At 39.3% G+C, this 20,486-nt stretch overlaps 3 protein-coding genes across 4 annotated transcripts; all 3 read left to right on the forward strand.

The window, feature by feature from the left end:
• The first annotated feature begins 1,469 nt into the window (after positions 1-1,469).
• Positions 1,470-8,703, forward strand: LOC120106765 (interferon-related developmental regulator 1). Its single transcript, XM_039119817.1, has 13 exons — positions 1,470-1,762; positions 2,009-2,174; positions 3,925-4,005; positions 4,882-4,964; positions 5,050-5,162; positions 5,271-5,381; positions 5,562-5,674; positions 5,763-6,066; positions 6,150-6,233; positions 6,344-6,394; positions 6,556-6,627; positions 7,880-7,948; positions 8,307-8,703. Exons 1-13 carry the CDS (start codon positions 1,753-1,755, stop codon positions 8,343-8,345), a joined length of 1,296 nt encoding a protein of 431 aa, XP_038975745.1. The 5' UTR covers positions 1,470-1,752; the 3' UTR covers positions 8,346-8,703.
• Positions 8,704-10,646: 1,943 nt separating this feature from the next.
• LOC103718574 (BTB/POZ and TAZ domain-containing protein 4-like) lies at positions 10,647-13,853 on the forward strand. Of its 2 annotated transcripts, XM_026809073.2 has the most exons (7): positions 10,647-10,850; positions 10,948-11,060; positions 11,606-11,858; positions 11,976-12,112; positions 12,221-12,527; positions 12,967-13,280; positions 13,381-13,853. In XM_026809073.2, exons 3-7 carry the CDS (start codon positions 11,625-11,627, stop codon positions 13,514-13,516), a joined length of 1,128 nt encoding a protein of 375 aa, XP_026664874.1. In that variant the 5' UTR covers positions 10,647-10,850; positions 10,948-11,060; positions 11,606-11,624; the 3' UTR covers positions 13,517-13,853. The 2 variants fall into 2 exon arrangements, with proteins under 2 accessions (XP_026664874.1, XP_008805685.1); XM_008807463.4 differs by having other exon boundaries at positions 10,647-11,060.
• A 1,681-nt stretch (positions 13,854-15,534) lies between these two features.
• Positions 15,535-16,184, forward strand: LOC103718575. The gene has a single exon (XM_008807464.4). The coding sequence runs from the start codon at positions 15,592-15,594 to the stop codon at positions 16,015-16,017; it is 426 nt and encodes a 141-aa protein (XP_008805686.1). The 5' UTR covers positions 15,535-15,591; the 3' UTR covers positions 16,018-16,184.
• The last annotated feature ends 4,302 nt before the right edge of the window (positions 16,185-20,486 follow it).

Genomic DNA, 20,486 nt, shown 5'->3' on the forward strand with positions numbered 1-20,486 from the left:
CTTCTTGTTTATAAAATTCTTGAAGTATTCTACGTATATATGCATCGATTGGAATATTCCGAACAGGTTCATTGATGAGCCGTGCCGGGATGGTCGAGAGAAGTACCGTCTTGAGAAAGTTAATTCTTTCCAAATAAGCCCTTAGATTATCTCTAATTAGATAAAAAGTCTTTGACTAAACCTTTTACTCGTGATTCTCGTTGGCTATCTCTAGGGACATCTCGCACCTACATGGACAACGACGCAATATTAATTGGATGATCTGGACAGATTTATTTGCTTTCTCCGTCTTCTTTTTGTTTCCATTTATACCAAGTTGACATATGGTTATATTTTTGTTTTACACCTAAATTAGGAGCCAAAGATAAGTGGCTATTGAAATCAAGGCCTTTAATATTGTGAAAAAAATAGAAAATATATAAATAAATTTACCTCATCTTATCAACTTAAGTTTTTGGAATAAATGGTGATTTTAAGATGGTATCAGAGCAGAAGTGAAGGTCAATTTAAGAGACAAACCTTCTTCTTTTAATTTTAATGATCCATACGCCGTGTTCTCCTATTATTTGCATACCTTAACCATTTTTCTTAACTTTAGCATCATAGCTACAAACCAAGCATCAAATCTTAATTTACATTAACAGTCCCCTTCTATCTATTCTAAACTAATTAAAACTCGAGCTCTTTCCTTCCGAAGCTTGATAAAATCAGAATATTAGTCAACTTAAGCATGATTTGAGTTTAACCAACTTAATTATGGTGAATGTGGTTTCAAAGAGAGTTTAATTTCTTTGGTGGTTGCAGGAGAAGAAGATAAAGGAAATTAAGTTGAAGTCCTTTTTTTTTTTTGGATACAGAAGTTGAAATTTAGATTTAAAGAGGGAGGAAAGAGATGATATAGTTTATTTTAATGCACTAAAGCTACTAATGTATTGAATCAAGGATAAGTAAAAAGATAATTGAACAACCTATTTCTACCAGATTTACGTAAAAAATATCGGACATACAGCATACCACATATATTTTTAGATTCCCAAAAAAGCAGTAATGAATCATATAAACATCGAGAAACAACCAATAAAACAAAATTGTGCTTGTCAAGTATAAAACTTCCAATGCAATCTCTAGAAGATAATAATACATCACAAGAAAGATACGTTAGATATCAAGAATTACGTGTTAATAAATCATGTACTAGTGTCTCCTATGTGGCATGCATACATTGACCCCCTTCATGCCTCCATGCATCAACCGCACAAGTTTCTTCCGTGTGGCATATAGGCATTGGACACCTTTTTACTTTTTTTTTTTTTTTTGTCATCTACTATGTGCTGACACCATTCCTCAAGCTATCGATTCGGTCCCTGTTTTTTACTTTTTAAGTCCAACCAACCAAGCAATAGGGTGGTTTTTGCAAATTGGACCTCTCTAGGGTTTACTTTCTTTTCCTGACCGCGCCGCTTCAAATGCGAAGCCCGTCCCAACCACCTCTCTCATTTTTCCCCACCTCGGCTCCTGCACCTTCCAGTTCCTCCACAATTCCCTTATCTTCCGACACCTTCTCGTCATCACATGGCTCTGCGCTTCTCCGATCGATTCGATGCCCTCTGCCCTTCTCTGATCTCCAATCTCTCCTCCCAGCTCTTCTCCATCGCTTCCGGTTCCCTCCTCTGTAGCCCTAGATTGTCCCCCGCCTTCTCATTTCGGATCCATCGCGCCAAACCCTGGTACTGATGTCCCTTAGCTCTCTCCATGGGAAAGAGTGAGTGGATCGCTTTAAATTTTCGTCCTATCGATTGAATTCTGCTGTTTGATGGCTTCCATTTAGAAAAGATCGGGTTTTTTTGGCTAAAAGTTAGATTTTTTTGGTTTCACATTAGGATTAGGTCGTAGATTTGTTGAATTGGATTGTGAGATGGTTTACCCCTTTCATGTGGTGTGTTTGTTTGGGGGATATTTTGATTGGCTAGAAAAAAGATGGTTTTTGATGGAGATGTTTATTTTTCAGGCAACCGACGCAAGGCTGGTGCTGATCAGTTTGACAGCAGTGATGCTGATAGCGTGAGTTCTACTTCGACGGCTTTGTCTGAGCTAACGCTGGCGAACGAGACCGAGCATGTGAACTCTTTGGAGTTCGTTCTAGACAAGTACATCGATGCTCTCTATGAAAAGAGGTACTTTTTTTTTTACGTTCTTTGTTCATTTCTAGTTGTCAATTTTTTTAACCCAACGGATAATCTACTTTTGATTTGGCTTTCAAATTGCAGTAGAATAATTATTCTGAGGGGGATGACCTAGTTCCTCTATTCTAGTAATTTGTGTCTCCACTATTGCCATGACTTGGTTCAAGCAACCTTTAATAATTGATTGGTATTCTATTGAAAGTCAAGGGTTCCTAGCCGGACTTGTCAAACGAGTTGAGAAGCTATATGGAAGTGGATATTGAGAAATTAATTACATGAATAATATTAGTACTCCCACAATAAATTTGTCATAGTTTATTGACTATGTAAAGCATATTTTGATTGTTTCTTTATAGTTTGATTTTACGCAACACAACCAATTCTTTACGATTGTAAATTTTCTTAGAAGTATCATGAATTTATTGATATCCTGCATCGAAGCATATATTGATACTCTTTGGAATTTATTTGACTTATGTTTGTGTTGGTGATATGTTTTTTTTCTAATAATATAGCAGAAGGAAATGCTGCTAGTTTTTCCAGTTTATTTTGTATTTTGAAGTAAAATTTCATGCGAACTATTAGGCAGAGATGACATGTAACTCAAGCTAAAGTTATTAACCATCTTGTAGTAATGGAATATATTAGTTTTGCATAGTTTATGCATACATTTTTTAATACATGTGATGCTTTATTTCTTTTTGAAATTTCTATTTTTCAAAGATAATGTAATTTCACACATTAGATAAACTCCTAGTATTATGCATTTATGGACAAGATCCATTTATTTTGGTCCACCATCTGTGCTACTTGTGCATCTTTGCGCATCTCACTAGCAAATGTGTAAATTCACCCCTTCCTTGTATACGACTTAACTCAGCTAGGCCTTATCCCCAAATTAATTGGGTTTGGCTCCTCCATTCTGCTATGTTTAGGGTCCCATTTTTCTAAAAGATGTAGTGATATCAAGTGCTTTCTTCCTACTTCATTCTATGTGATTTTTGGTCCATCTCTTTTCCTCTTTCCTTCTACGTTATATAACCACTCCTTTGCACGGGCCTGTCTCTTGGACTATGTTGTACATGTCCAAACCATCTAAAATTTGTCATTCTTTCAAAATTGTCCTTAGTTGATGCTATCTCTATCCTTTTATGAAAGGTTTTATATTTTATTTTATCTTTTCTTATATTATCACACACCATCTCAACATTCTCATTTCAGCCATATTCATTGTATGCACATACCGTCCAACATTCTGTATCATAAAGCATAGCTAGTCGTATGGCTGTTTTATAAAATCCTAGTTGCACTTCTCCATCTTATCCACCCTGCTCCATCTTATCCTAGTTGCACTTCTCCATCTAATCTTGTAGATAGCATCCTCTTCAATCTCCCCTTACTTATGGATTCACTAATTCTTTGTATGTGAATGTGATATGAGCATCTTATGAGGTCAGTTCTTCTCCTTCATGGTAGCTTCCTTCCAGCAAGCACATTAGATTATCAGTTTGAGCTTATTAAGACCACCCTTAATAAAAAATCAAGCTTAAATAAGCTCTACCCGTATTCTATTCATTATTGAATTTACTACATGGTGTACTTGTTATCTTTTTTATTTTCTTATCATGTGATTTTGAATGATGTATCATTTCCTTTATATCGTTATTTAAATTTATGTAATGGTTACTTCCTTTTATAAGTTGGAGCTGATAAAATGAAATTTGCTTGTTGTATGATAAAGAGGATCTACGAGAGAGACAGCTTTGTTGGGGCTTCTCGATGCCTTTGAAGGTCATGTGCTTCTTACATATGTGGAAAACAAGTGAGTTCTTATTCAATTAAGCTTTCATATAGTTTCTCTAGTAATAATACAGATGACTTGTTGGATAATTGTTCTCCACAGAAGCTAACTAGCAAGAATTAGGGGTACAAATGATCTGAGCTGCTTATGAGTGGCTTGGGCTCGGTTCGGTTCAGGCTTGGCTCAAGCCCAGCTCGGCTAGAAAATGAACTGAGTTCAAATTAGTTTTTGGAGCTTGGCTCATAAATCAGCCAAGCTTGGACATGATCTGGTTAAAAAAAGAATAATAAAGAAGCTCGGCTTGGCTCAATAGAAGCTCTGTTTAGAGCTTATACAAGCCGAGCTTGAACAGCTGAAATCAAGCTTGGCTTGAGCTTGAGCCGAGTTTGAGCGGCTCATATATATACTGAGCTGAGGTCGTGGAACCTGCAACTTGGTTTGTTTGCATCCTTAGCAAGAATATAAGTTGGAAAAGTAGACAATCAGACATATGGAATATGGTCCTTTAAATTTTAGTATTTTAATATTCTGAATTTGCTGGTTTTGTCTGGTGTTTGAGACTGGTTTAACCAGAAAGATGTCCATTTTGTAACCACTTTTACTGAGGAGATACGTCTTATGTAACCATCTTGTGTATTGGATACCAACCAGTTGTACAGTATAGAAGCTTCTGCTTGCACAATCTTGCATAGCAACCTGAAGTTAGCACAAGGTTTTACAATAGTGCATTCTTGCAATGCATTTTAACTGGTGTATTATTTTAGGAACATCTCTTTTTTCTCTCATATGGAATGTAATTTATTTTACTAACGAATATGAGATAAATTTTTTGTTATCCTGGGTCTATAATCCAGATACCTATCGTATTCTTATTTGCATCCTTGTACTTTGCTGCAGATGTATTACTCTATTGCAACAATACATCAATTCAATCAAAAAGGGTTCTACTAAGGAGATTTGCTTAGCTTCTCGGGCCATTGGTAATCCTATAATCCTTTTGAAGTAGTACTTTTTACTTTAACCGGCTGCTCACTTTTCCTTACTGTGTGGTGCTTTTGTTTGAAGGATTGCTGGCCATTACTGCTGGTGCTGGAAGCAATGCACATGAAATAATGGAAGAGTCAGTGCCGCAACTCTCTCGAGCCCTTAAACGTGGATCTGATGCATGCAAGATATCCGTATGCCCTGTTTTAAACTGCAGACCTGCTTTTCTATAGCTCTTTGTGGACTGTTCATGTATATGCTGCTTATTTTATCTGAAATTTTAAATTGATTTACTGTTGTAGGTCCTGGATTGCTTAGCTGTCATCTCCTTTGTTGGTGCAAATGATTTAGCTGAAACTGAAACATCTTTGAAAATCATGTGGGAAGTGATTCGTCCAAAATCAGTCTCCAATGTATGTAACCATGTTATTGGTTTCCAATTCAGTGAGGGTGCAAATTTGTGCAATGCGAAGCTGTGTTTAGGTTTTCATATAATACATTATGAATTTTAATACTTGTGATTCCATTTATAACATCTTGCTGTCTGTGCTATGCATATTTAGACTAACATTGACTTCTTCTTTTACTTTCAGGTTGGGCCTTCGAAAAGACCTAGTTCTGCTGTATTAGCAGCAGCCATATCTACATGGTCGTTTCTTCTGACAACCATCAGTAGCTGGAGAATTAATCCTGATACTTGGAAGGAGTAAGTTGAAATCAAGTCCAACTCTATTACTTATTTTGGAACAATTGATTAATTTTAATTTTTTAATGGTTATAACAATCTGTTTTAGGTCAATTTCATTCCTTTCTACTCTATTGGAAGTGGATGATCGTTCTGTTCGTATTGCTGCTGGTGAAGCAATAGCCCTTTTTTTCGAGTTAGGGATACTGGACATGTCCTATAGTGAGGAGAGTGATGTTGTGAATTTTAATAATGAGGTCAAGCGCCGTACAGTTACATATATGCAATCAATGAAGGCAAAAATATCAGGTCAAATTTATAACCTTTCTATGGAGGCAGGGGGTAAAGGCGCTGACAAGAAAAATCTTAACGATCAGCGAGACTTGTTTCAGAAAATTTGGGATTTTGTTCAGGTACTTCTTTTGTCTCTTATGCAACGTATCTAGTAATGGCTGTCATGAGTGGTATTCTTATTTAAACTGGTATTTGAATTCAGGTGGGTGAGCGTCCAGAAGTATCATTGAGGATTTCAAGTAAGCGTAACATTCTGAGAACTTCAACATGGAGCCAATTAATACAGGTATTGGATTTTTCTCTCTTCTGACTGGCATGGAATGCACTCCTTAGAGCATCTGTTGATTTGTTTATTCAACATGTCATGAAGCATCTGCTAACTTGGTTGCTTAACAGTTGAACTTCTTGAAGCGTTACCTTGGAAGAGGTTTTCTCAAGCATGCACAGGTTATTTTCTATTCTATGATTTGCTCTTATTGATTGTCATAATAAGCTCTTGCTCTTATTGATTGTCATAAGAAGCTCTTGCTCTTATTGATTGTCATAAGAAGCTCACTAATTATGTTACTGACACCTGATGTCTCTTCCGATGTGTCTTGAATATACAGGAAAACGAACTGCTTCATGATGTTTTTGAATATACGGTAGATAAAACAGAAAGTCTATCAGCGAAGGAGAAGGTGGGCTTTTGACTTAAACCAGGATATCGAAATTTATTTTCAGATGAATCTTTTCTTCCTTCTTTATTAATTATATGATCCGCAGGTTTTTCTTTTAATTTATATGACTAAGTTTTTATTTTGTTTATGACAAATAAATGTTTGCTGTCTCCTCCCTCTCCCCCGTCCTATGTTTGTTTCCAATATACTTGCACATTAACGGCAATGCTTTAAACATTCAAATTTTGATCTTCTTTTCGACTGCTCTAGAATGTGTTTGTGACCTGTATAAAACATTACCGTCTTGGTTCCTGAGGATGACAATGTAGTTTGATTAAAATGATCCTGCACTATGAATAAGTTTTGTCAGCTCACTTGGAAGCATATTGATTGTTGCATTACAATGGGAACTGACATGTACGTTGCAAAAATTATGCCAGTGCACCTTCTGAGTGGGATGACAAGTTTGGTTCCTAAGTGCAAGATCTATTTTTGTTGCTTTTGTTCCAGGTTATTTGAGGGCTGGCTGTTCTAAAATTCATTTGACCTTTGTGAGACAGCATTTCAATATTTTTCTTTGGCTTCTGACCTGTACCTCAAAAATGAATGAATGGAATTTCGTGCATCAAATCATTTATTTTGCAGTACTAGTCTAGATTCTTTCCAAATGTAGAGTAACTTTGATGCAATGGTTCACAGTGTTATTAGCTTAAACTCTTATCTCCATAGATGCTTGACATTGATACAAAGACAATTCCCTAGCAAGCCCCCGAAAACTAGCAAGTTCACCAAAAACACCACCTCGTCAATGCACAAATAATGAAGGGGAGGGGAAGAAAAGAAAAGAAAAGGGAAATTCCATTACCACAAATTAGGCATCAATTTTTGGAGGTTTATGCCAGGTTTTAGGCAGTTGAAATATCAAGCATATCTTGTTTTTGAAGACTCTCCTGTATAATATGAATTTTCAGTGTAATCACTAATCCTTTATGATGGAGGAAATTATATTCTCTCAGAACATTTTTGTAGAGTTCGGTAAAATGATTGAGGATTAGTATGGTTTCTTACAGTCTTGCATGGGGAAAAGCTGCATTAGTAGGAATTGCATTGTCGTCTTTATTTTTAAAACAATTAGCTCTATTTCTTAACGTGTGTATGATTGTCTTTGCTGCTTGATCTTTCTTTTGGTTTTTTATGATTGTGTACTTTATTGGCTCAAAGATCCAAAGATGAATGATCCTATGTACGATTTCTGCTAATGTGTCCCATGCAGAAAATTTCAAGGTCAGGGGATGAAAAAGGACGGACTCAGAAGTTGAACAAGGACCGCAGGATGGCTCAGGTAGTATTTGCTGCACAGATCCGAAGCCATTAAACATGTCTACTTTTACGCCTTCCTCTTCCCTGCCTGATTATCATCTCTCTTGCACATCAATGACATGATGGATGAACCATATCCCCGAAGTAGCCCCATTCTCATTAGCAGTCATGCATTTGGGGATTTGTTCCTCTATATAGCTACTAAGATCTTGTAAGATGTTGACTATAGTAGTATGTCAGATGCAGGGAAACTTCTATAACTTAAAATCTAGACACTAGCGAACTTTAGATATGCTCAGTGTAGCCAGAGTCTATGAGAGAGATATTGCTTAGTTGTATTTTTCTCACTTATACATGTTAAATTCCTATCATATATGCAGGCAAGGAAGCAGGGTCACCTAATTGCTCAAGATGCGTAAAGATTGCATGATTGTTTCAAGACTAGAAGATGGGTTTATTCTGAAGGTGGCCTTGCTCCACCAACCCTTTTCCCAATCGTCGGAACCCAGTCTGCAGTCACTGCACGATTGTTGGTTAACTGATTTATCTCCTTATAGAATCTGGACATGTTTATTTGAAAGAATTATATACTCTCCATGTATCTCCTTGCTTATCAAGCCCTTCTATGGCAAAGGCTTGTAGATGCTACAGAACTAAAGCTGGTTGGCTCAACCGGCTAGGATTATATGAGCAACCTGTTGGCTAGTGGAGTACTCTTCCCATTTGTAAAAGGAGCCAACTCACATCCTAATAAATCTTGCATAATTTTTCTGTTTACTGTGCCTGAGTCAGTAAGCTGTGCATCAAAGTCATTCCTTTGTTACAGGTTGAGTCATGAGTAGCTCTGGTATGTTTTTGAAGGTATGAACCCCTGATTTGAGGTCGTAGAAATTTAGTGTGAATGTTAAGCTGTTTAGTATTCTCAATACCCAAAGTCCTGGAAAACATTAGCAAGAAAAAAAGTTGGTGTAATATGATGAACTTGGGAGGGGGATTCATGAATTACTGTTTATGATAGAGGCCTGGATCTGAGTTAGTTTCAAAAAGGATTCGTGCTGCAGTGTTTATTAGCTCTGTTTGCTGTTTGGACTGTAGGTTGGATTGGCTTTAATATCATTTGTAATGATTTAGGAACTCATCTAAGAAGAACTAGCCATTAAGTTGCTGATTAGAATCCTTGTTCCTGCTTATTTATCTAACGTAGGTCTTTTCAATGCATACTAATATCGGATGCCGGTATATACTAATCTGGGATTAAAAACATGGCCTTATGGGTCTTATAATCGGGGTGGCAGCACTATTGCCCTTAGACTTGATTAAACTGATCTCAGAAAACCTACAAAGCTTCTTTGTCTCTCTGTCGATATCAACTATATTAACCCTTGAAATGGGCACACCATCCAGATTTCATGAAATACTTGAGCCCCATTGGACTCTGGAATTTATGGATGACATATATGAAAAAAAGGATATGGATGAAGTTACATCAAAACAAAGAAAGGAAGATTGTCCCCATAAAAAAGAGAAGCAAGGAAGATTGCACCAACCAAAAAAAAAAGAGGAAGCACAAGGAAAATCAACTACAACCATTAAATTCAGAAAAAAAGAAGAAGAGAGGTTTGGTGATTGTCTTGAACTTGTCCAAGTGGGTTTCAGAAGAAATGGGTGTTTGAATGGCATTAGAAGTCATGGTTTTCTGCAATTCTGTTAACTTCTGTAAAATATAATGTTGTTTGTTTGTTTGTGCAGCGAGATTCTGTAAAGACTCAGAATCATGAAATCATAATCTGTATGTTGATTAAAATAATTAAATGCAAAATTATCTATTATCATTCAATATTTTTTTCTTTTTTAAGCCTGCTTTTTAAACAACTGAACGTCTTCTGAATATTTAAAGCACCCAAAATTCAATTCTAGGAAGAAGATAACACATGATTTTGATTTTTAAAACCTCCAAAGTTGGTACAAGAAATTATAGAGTATCGGTTACCAATATCATGGGAAAAAGCAGTTGAGTGAGTTTTTCCTGCTATTCTTTTGGCCAATTAAAAGGTGCGCCAGCCTATTATCTCTTCATTTTCCTATTTATTCTTACCACTTCAAAAGAGGTGAGGCTCGGGTCTTACTAGGATAGCAGCATGAGAATCCTACCTCCAATGAATTGTACCAAGCCTCTGTATACCAGGATGCCAACTGCTAAACTTTCTCCTTAATTACACCTGATTACTTCAAAAAAATCCTAAACATAGAGACATATGGGTGCAATTCATGGAGATTGGGAAAAAGAGATGCACCAGAATTTCTTTGAATAAAAACAAGAGCAGATTATGGGAGGAACCATAGATATTAGGATGATTTGACCTGTTTGATAAATGAGTTAAGTAGGACGGGTTGGGTTACCTATTTAATAAACAGGTCGGATTTAGATATGAAATTTTGACTCGTTTAACAAGCAGGTCTAGTTCGAGTTGGTGAATTTTTAGCCTGACTCGTATTTGACTTGACTTGGATTCGACCTGATCTGACTCGACCCAATTGCCACCCGCAATGACATATTCATCAATCTCGGAAATGGACGCCAATCTCTCCACCACTAAACTCTGTCCTAAGTTATAGGAGATTTTTGTGGACAAACAACACCAAGGAAAGGACAAGGGTTGACAAACAGCTACTCCTAAAATTTGTTGAAATGGATATTTAACTAGAAGGAACAGTTGGAAGAAGGCCAGCCCACAGTTAGATGTTATCCCGTTTGAGCTCAGGAACGGTCGGCCTAGCGACGGAATCGCTAGCTTGGAGGGCGCTGGACCAGAAGATATCAACTCTTGGGACGACCTTGTTCTGTTATGAGAAAACATGATAAAGCCTTCTGAATTATCTTTAGAGATCCCACCATCCACCTTGAATCCATCGTCTTGTTTCTGGTTCCTGTCTTCCATTGGTTATAGATCTTGTAAAGCAATTGGCTTCCCCTCCCTCACTCCTCTCCAAATCTGTTCACTTGGTTTATTTGGGTGGCAGGTAAAGAACGGGGTCTCCAATCTTTCCCTGTTCTTTCACTGGAGTGGGAGGTGGGGAAGCGGTCTTGTATCTGCCGCTCCTAGAGGTTGATAGATTGTTCATTCTTCGCCTAGGTAATTTTCATTAAATTTCTCTTTCTTTATGGTTGGAAGAGGACTATAAATGCTCTAGATCTTATGGCCAAATTTTAATAACCTTGTCACCTTGATGAGGTTTGAAAGGAAGGTACAATGAGCTTGCAAACAGACATCCTTCTTTTTTTCTTTTAACAAGCAATTAGCAAACAAATATTTTTTACATCAAGTATTTGAAGCTTGCATCCCAAAGCTCATAGTGAAGATCCTCTCCAAACTAATTATTGAAAGTATTCAAAGCTTTTCATCTCCAAATAGTTCTTTTTTTTTATAAACAATACAATTGTCAATAGATGCCATTAACTATCTGAGGATTTTGTGATTTATCCGAGAATTATTCACAACTTGTTCAAGAAACACCGATGAATTGCAGCTCAATGCCTCAAATGATGCTCTCTCTCGTTGCTGCTGCTATATTTTTTTCCCTATGCTTGCTAATCTCTTCATCTTGACGACTTCCTCCCTTGATAAAGTATTAACTTTTTAAGCCAACGACAATTTTAACGTAATTAATATATATGCAGGGAAAAGGAGAAGGAAAGAATGGCAGAGAAGAGGATGGGAAACATTAATAGCCGAGGTTGCTCCCCGGAGGCACCCCCGGTTCCAGGCCTGATGACTAATTGCAAGCCTTGCAAGCGGTCTGCAGCACGCGGCTGCTGCGTGGTTACAGACGCCACCAGAGACTTGTGGGATAAGCTCTTTGCTGAAGGCTACCAAGCGGATGTTTTTGTCTGCACGAACGAAGGCGTCATCCCGGCCCATGCAAGCATTCTCGTTAGTTCGCCTTCTCTTCTTGATTCCTGCAGTTAAAGATTGTTGCAAAGCATGAAGTTTTATGTGATATGATCCAATCTCATGTTCCAAGTTGGTCTTGTTTCTTCAAATGGATAGGGCACGGCTTCGCCGGTGATGAAGAACATGTTGAGGCAGTCGAGAAGGAGCCGAGGAGGCCGTCGAAAGGCCATCTCTATCCGCGGGGTTCCTCACCATGCTGTCAGGGTCTTCCTTCGCTTCCTCTACTCATCATGGTAGCAACTCCCTATCCTCTAACTGAAAAAGATCAAAAGCCATATTCTGGATGCATGCGTTACTTACCATGAGAGCCATCTCTTGTTTTTGTTTTCCATCGGCATCAGCTATGAGCAGGAAGAGATGAACCAATTTGTGCTGCACCTGCTGGTACTATCGCATGTGTTTGTGATCCCCACGCTGAAGAATCTCTGCGTCCAGCAGCTAGAGAGAGGCCTGTTGACTACTGAGAATGTGGTTGATGTCTTCCAGCTAGCAAGGCTTTTCGATGCTCCGCGGCTCTGCCTCCTCTGCCACCGGATGATAGTGAGGAACTTCGAGGCGGTGTCTGCCTCCGAGGGGTGGAAGGTGATGAAGCAAAGCAACCCAAGGCTGGAGAAAGAACTTCTGGAGTCGGTGATCGATGCTGATACGGTGAGTTCTAACGCAGCATCTTTGAGTTTTCATGTCTTCAATAAGAGCTATTCCCTAAGTTTTCATGCGAGCTTCATTACTACTATAAATGGCACTTACTTCTCTTTGTGTCTCGGTTGGAATCAATTCAATTTCTCATGGAACATTATGTCAATAGTTTTATGATATTGCAAAAAGTTGGCTTGTCAGAATTTGAGCTTGTAAACATTCTAATTCTTAATTTTGCGAAAGCAAGTTGGTTTCCAAGAGAAACTACTACATGATCGATTTGGAGCAATGATTGCTCCGCGAGAAATGATTCATGGGGAAAAAAATGACACACAGCAGAAGGGTAACAATGCGAGAGATGAAAAAAGTTGGAACCAACAATGCTCAGGCTCTAATTTTGGGTCCTATCCAAAAGTGGAACTGAACTAATTCCTCTTTTAAATTCTTTCAGAGAAAGAATGAAAGGTTGAAGAAACTAGAGGAGAGAAAGATCTATCTCCAGCTACATGAGGCCATGGAGGCCCTTGTTCACATCTGCAGAGATGGATGCCGGACGATTGGGCCTCATGACAAGGTTCTAAGGCGAAGTGCAGACCCTTGCAACTTCCCGGCTTGCAGAGGACTAGAAGCACTCGTTCGACACTTCGCTGGCTGCAAGAACCGAGTCCTCGGTGGCTGCACTCACTGCAAGAGGATGTGGCAACTGCTTGAACTCCACTCTCGGCTATGCTCGCAAGTTGATGGATGCAAAGTTCCCCTCTGCAGGTATTCATCAAAGCCAGAAGTCATACTTGTTGGAAAATCATCAGCTGAAGTTTGGATGGTACCAGTATACACAGCTGACCGATGCCACCTTCTATTGCAGGCATTTCAAGGAGAAGTTGAGGCATCAGAATAAGAAAGACGAGGTGAAGTGGAAGCTGTTGGTGAGCAAAGTGCTCGAGGCAAAGAGCTTCTCTGGAGCACCCTTCTTACAATCTATGGTTGCTGTGTGCGCCTAACGTAGTGTCACCTCCATTGGAGATACCTTACAAATATGCTATGAAGGTTGTGGTATAATGTGCATGAATGAATGAATGAATGAACACTCCATCAATATCAACAGTTGGCCAGTTGCACTCACTTCATTTGTGTTGATATTGCAAATGGAAATGTACTCTGAGACTCTAAAATTTGCTGCTTGTGGCATGCACAAAGCTTCAGGAGTTTAATTAATAGACATGTTGGATTACAAGGGTCATCTTAGCTATAGCAGGAATTCATGTGCTATTTCATTCCATTGCTGATCTTTGTGAATTCTAATTAACAGAGGAAAGGCTCTTTAGAATCAGTTGTTAACCACAATTTTCTCTATTACATGTTATGATAATGCAAATAAGCCTCCATCTGTAGTTTGTGATAATGCAAAAGAGCCCTCCATGAGTATGGTATAGTTGGATTCTGCATTTTTCAGATCATCGTTATGGACCAACAGGTCGGCTTGGTTCCATAATTTTTTTTTTTTTGATGCGCCGAATCATTCTGGTTGAGTTGGGTTAGGTGCAACAAGAACTCGATGTAATGCATTCAAGAACAAGCTGAGTAGGATCCAAGTTTGGGTCCAATGTAACAGCAGCAACAACAACAAAAAAACATTACTGTTTATATGTTTAGAAGGAAAAATTAATAATGACAAGTATAAATAATTAAAGAAAAATGTTGATGTGGATCTCTATTGCTAATGTTGTCAACAGGAATACGATTACATGATTCAACTTTTAGTGAAACTTCTCTCTACAAATAAATAACCATAATGCGCAATCTACAAAACTGTGTAGACAAGGATATATTTCTCTTTCCTCTTCTTTTACAAGCCATATTTTTACCCAAAACCGATCCTAACTGAGACTAAACAAGGCAAAATCAAATAGAGTTGTGGGTTGACCTAATCCATTTTCAGATCTACCGAAGTCCTACTTCCTTGCAACAAATATTCTGTGGTGAGAAATCCATCCATGAATGAGTGGGATCAAACTCCACCTCCTCAAAGAAAACATGGCTTACGTGGACTTGGCCCTACTCCTCAAAATGCCTTTATTGCTGACATAATTTTATTTGAAGGCTTGCTTTAAAATTTGTTTAACATAATTGATCAGATCCAATAGATTACATTTCAAATTTTACCAATCATCATAACAGTTCAAGCCTAAGAGCCCTGAGCACAAACAAAGCCATCCTCCCAGATATCAAAACGAACCACTTAGAAATCAATGAACGTACTTCTAGCAATGAACAAAGAAGATGGAACTCAGCTGCATTGTTCCTTCTTTTCTTATTTTTATTTTTATTTTTCTTCTTTTTTTCTCATCAAAAACTAAGTCTTGCTCTTCTTTTTATATATAGGCAGATCTCACAGTAGCAGTAGCAGTAGTAATAGTAGTGGAAGAGATAGCCAAACAATTTGCATTGTGTCATAAGTTATAATAATAGACATCAAATTATAAACTAATGCTATTTAGTCTGCAATCTAATACTTAATTATATATCTCTTCTGACAAAGGAAGTAAGCTAATGTATACAGTCCTTTGATCTATTCTTTCATCTACTTATATCTAACAAGTCTACGAGAGGTAGAAACAAGAATGGATTCCACAATATATGCATCCCTTTCATTTCTTTAACTTCTCCTTCTTGTATCTTATTTTTCCTTTGACACCAGGGCTGGCCAAATGACCCGGTATATCGTATAGTAATGAATAGTTCGTGTATCTAATGGTTTTTGAACGATCAGGACAGGGATATAGGTTGGTTCCTTGGCCTCGTTGTCCAAGACAACGTATTCCTTCGAGCATGCTCCGTTTTTCTTGACTTGTCCTCTTTTGACCCCTTCTTTTTTCGCCCCCTTTGTTGACTCGTCTATTCCGCCCAAACCCCTCCATCGTCAACGCCTCTCTTTCTACCCGTTCAAACTCTCCTCCACGTCTTCACCACCTTCGCATCTATAAATACTCCGGCCTGCACTTATCTCTCCATCACCACCACCCTTAGCGCCCTAACACTTCCATAAACTTCCCTTCCAATCCCTTCTAGTAATAAGATGGCATCCCAGACCGTCGAGAGCTACCGTGAAGGCGCCGAGGTCTACCGCGGCGACGACATCTGCAAGAAGAAGTCCGTCCAAGTGCTCGAAGAGCTCGGCCTCCCCAAGGGTCTGTTGCCCCTCGTCGACATCGAGGAGTTTGGCTACAACCGTGCGGCCGGGTTCATGTGGCACGTCCAGAAGAAGAAGAAGGAGCACACTTTCAAGAAGATCAAGCAGACGGTGTCGTATGCCGCCGAGATGACGGCTTTCGTGGAGCAGCGCAAGATGAAGAAGATAACGGGGGTGAAGACGAAGGAGCTGTTGCTATGGCTTTCTGTTGTGGAGGTGTACATCGATGATCCCTCGTCGGAGAAGATCACTTTCAAGACCGGCACCGGGCTGTCTGATAGCTTCCCGGTGTCTGCCTTCGAGCTCGAGTAGCTTGAGAGAGGAAAGAGGGTGGAGGGATTCAGGAGTTCTCTTGATCTATTGAGAACATTACCAAGATTTTAGTTTCTGACTTATATTTCACTTAATATTTGCCGTTGTATCAAATTAAAGTTCAATTAATGGTCTCGTTATGATATATATGGTTCATTCAAATGCTATTTGAGTACTTCGGATCTGCATATTTGGTTACCTGTGCCGAACTTCAGTGTTGTTTGCATTGTAACGGATAATTTATTTACCTAATTAGCAACCAACGTTTGCAACATGAGCTCTTAATTAGCAAGTTTGTATTACCTGGATAGATGGCAGATTTCAATGGGCGAAAAAAATAAGATATTATTGGTTGGACCAAATTCATAGACCACTAATAATTTAATCTATTTTTCTTCCTTTGCCTTCATTTTACATGTTAATCCCTCCTCCCTCCTTCCAACTAATAAACTGTTGGCGGTCTACGGTGAACCTGATCTAACTAATAATTTCTCTAAAAATATATGGTGAAATTAGTCCTTGAACGTCCATCATGCATAATAAGCTGGAATAAGAAGCTCATGCTTCTCTAGTGAAGGAAATTTCTAACTACGGCTATACATAATTTTAGTCATGCTAATATGCATATAAAATGATGCTTGCACGCGGGGCTGTCCTAAAACTGACATATCTATACTTGATCTGGATTGGACTTGTTGGTAGTGTTGGGTAGGCCTGTTAATGAGCCGAGCCGAGCCCGAGCTTGGGGAGGCTCGGGCTCGGCTCGTTTCACAGAACTCGGGCTCGGGCTCGGGCTCGGGCTCTATATTGAGCTCGAGCTCGGGCTTGTTTGATAAAAGAAAAGCTCGGGCTTGGGCTCGTAAAGCTCGTTTCGAACTCGGGCTCGAGCCCCATAACAAAAATCTACATTAAATACCACAAATGAGGCTCTTACATCATTAAAATGAGGCCCATTTTCTTGGTCTCACTGTTGTGGCTCGAGCTCGTTTGGGCTCGTGAGCTGCTCGGGCTCGAGCTCGAATTTAAACGAGCCTCATTTTAGGCTCGGGCTCGAACTCGTTTGACTAACGAGCCGAGCTCGAGCCGAGCTTTTAACGGGCCGAGCCCGAGCCGAGCCCGAGCAGCTTGGCTCGTTAACAGGCCTAGTGTTGGGTCAAAATTACACCCATGTAACAAGCCTTGTGCAGATTTGATATTTACTAAAGTTTTATAATCGACCTGAATCCTAGCTAGATATCCAACTTGATCATGTGCAATTTTAGGGTGTGATTTTGATTCTTACAAAATCGACTAGACCAACCCAATTTGATCTGGATACTTTATTTATTTATTTTTTAATGGAAAGACTAGGTAGTTTACTTGGTACACAAGGTAGAGTATTTTATTGTTATATCCCTCATTATTTTCATATAAACCCTCTTTGTTGATTTATTCCATATAGATAGAGACTCTTCTTTTATATTTACGTAGATGAAGATCTGTCTTTTCGAGAACTTCCCAAATAGGAAGCAAGTCAAAATTTAAATCTTAATTCCATCCTGAATTTGGAGATAATGGTGTTGATGAGTGATATAGTTTACTAGCTGTAACCTTCAGTCAAGGGAAATGAGGAATGAGAAAAACATGATAGGTATTTTATTACGAATAATGAAAACTTTCTTGGATAAAGAGGTACTGATTTACAAATATGCAAAATAGGGATCTCTTTATACAATTAGTCTATAATGGAACATACTATTTAGAAGAAAAAAAAAACTAACATTAGATATGTACATTAAAACTACGTTGTTAGTGAACTGAAAAGAGAACATACGTCCTGATGGGGAGCAAAATGGATCGTCCTGATCACAATATGGGACCACCCCATTACGGCCAAGTAGATCTCGACGCCGACCAGGCGGGATCTCGATCCCGCTAAGAGCCAGCCCGATCTTGGACTGCGCCGAAGGCCAAGCTGACCTCAGTTAGATCTCCCCGCTGCTACGACCTGCAACAATTTTCTCTGGAGTCTACAACGATGACTTGCCCCAACCAAGTTCGGGGTGCCCCATACAATGACACGCCTCGGCTTGAGCTCGGGGCACCCCATACGACGACACGCCCCGGCCCGAGCTCGGGGCGCTCTGCTGAGCATATCTTAAAGTCAAGGAGGCTAGGCTGATCTCAGGGCTCGCCAAACCGACCTCATCAAACATATTGTGGCCTCCAAGTCGGCCCGACTTCAATGCCTACTAAGCCGATCTCAATGCTTACTGAGCCGACCTCACCGAATATTTGTTAACAAGCGGGCAAGGCCGATCTCGGTCCCCGCTAAGGTTCGAGCTAATCTCGCCCAGTACGCGTTGCGGCCACGCCCTGCGACAACCTCACCGCATCATGCTTCGCTTGATGGCCATGCCAAGATACGTCAATAAAGGACTACGCCTTACTGCCCCAACCATACCTGCTAACAAGGGCTATACCACGCGCACGTGCCAGCACCATACCACGCGCAGGGATAGCTCAAAGCGTGTGCCTCAAGCAAGCCGTGGCCGCGTGCCACCTGGCCAGCGCCATCTCCTTCCATGATGAGGATGGGGCATATCTCCGCCACCTGGGTACTTCCGTAGGGACTATAAATAGCCCCATCAGATAACGCCTAAAAAACTTTTTGGCCAACAAATACTTCACGCTAATTTAAGCATCGGAGGATCCTCACCGGAAACACCAGTGAGGCTTTATGTAGATACGCCGACGCATGGAAGGTGGCGTCCTTTCTCCGTCTCGACCGGTAGCTCCCTCGACTCCTCCAGCGTGGTCACCCTCGGGCCAAATTTGAACCACAACAAGTCATAATGATCACTAGCTTTTTGAAGGTTTGGAATTTATGAAAGGAATATAAATCAAATTAAGGTATGTTAGAAGGAGCTAACTTAAAGTGTTTACTTCTTGCAATTGGCATATCAAAATAGACTAATGCATGTAGAGGGATGGTGGTATGTAAAGCTATGGTCATAGATAGGGTTTCTATTATAATAATAGCAATTATATTCTAAATGAATGCTACTGCATTAGTTCAAAATCAAGGCCATGTTCAGGCACCCTATGTGAAAATGTAATTATGTACATTTTGTCTGTGTGTGTATGTATGGTTTATTTTGCTTGAATGTTACTTTCAAATATGACTTTTTTTGTGCATAAGGGCATTAACTACCAGTAGTAACCATTGACCTAATCAAGGGTTACATTTTTTTAGCTATGGTTTAAACTTACTTATTTACAAAATGACATGTATGCCCTTTAAAAATTCATCTAGCCATCCAACCAAGGGGTACTGCTGTCATTTCAGTAGAAATTAAGGAGCTAATTATAATATTATTCAAACAATTAGTTAAATGCACAAGCATTTATTCTATATATATATATATAATAGCAATCATGCAAATCACATATTTACAAGGGTATGCCCGTTGAAGTTTTGAGAGGCATATATGCCAAGAAGCCAATTTAATATCAAGAAGTTCTAGCACAGGGAAAATGCAAATGAATAATCCTTTTTTTTTTTTTGAGGGGTAAGGAGAAACTATGGCTTTTCCTGAATTTATTAACAGAAATGAGAAGTAGAAGTTACAGAACGAAGAGTACATCGAAAGCAAAAATAACAAGGTGTTTATATGAGCAACGTTATACAAAAGAATAGAGAATAAACTAGACATGATGAGCATGACCTTCAATTTGCTTTTCTGGAGAAAGTCTCACTAGTGCTTGAATGCTAGGAGAGTTTTACATAGCACTGTTTTACTAGAAGATTGTTTCTCTAGATCACATTCGTTCCAAATCTGCCAGCAGAACGCTATATTTGGAACCAACGTAATCGCAGTGTGCATAATGATCCTTTCATCTATTTTTTTTTTTTTTATGTATACTGTTAACTATATAATACAAGAGGGAAGAAACGAGGGAGTTTATTCCACGAAATGTGCATGCCTTCTATTTATTCTTCTTGTTATTACTATATTCACAACGTCAATGATTGACCACAAGATTTGTCATGTATCGTACACAGAAATAGACCGTGTATCAGATGGTTTTGTGAAAGATTCAGTCAGAGGGACGGCAGCTGATTCCTTAATTTGCTCCGTTATTCAAAACCCAACTTATAGCCAAAGGCATAAGTTGCTTCGAACAAGAGTAGACTTCTACGCCTGGTGAAGACTCCGAGGCCAGCTACAACAAGACCTGGTGAAGCTTCCCTCCTGCCCTTGTGGACTCGTCTTCTGCTGACCCCTTCTTTTCCGCCCCCCTTAACGGAGCCATTAAATTGTCTCGTATCCCGCAGGCCCACCAACCGTGCTTAGGCCGCTCCTATCCTGCCGAAACCCCTCCCGTGTCAAAGCCTCTCTTTCCACCCGTTAAAACACTCCTCCACTTCTTCACCACCTTCGCATCTATAAATACTCCCTCATTCAATCATCTCCCCATCACCTCAA

Source organism: Phoenix dactylifera, unplaced genomic scaffold (genome assembly GCF_009389715.1).
Source record: "Phoenix dactylifera cultivar Barhee BC4 unplaced genomic scaffold, palm_55x_up_171113_PBpolish2nd_filt_p 000626F, whole genome shotgun sequence".
NCBI classification, from domain to species: Eukaryota; Viridiplantae; Streptophyta; class Magnoliopsida; order Arecales; family Arecaceae; genus Phoenix; species Phoenix dactylifera.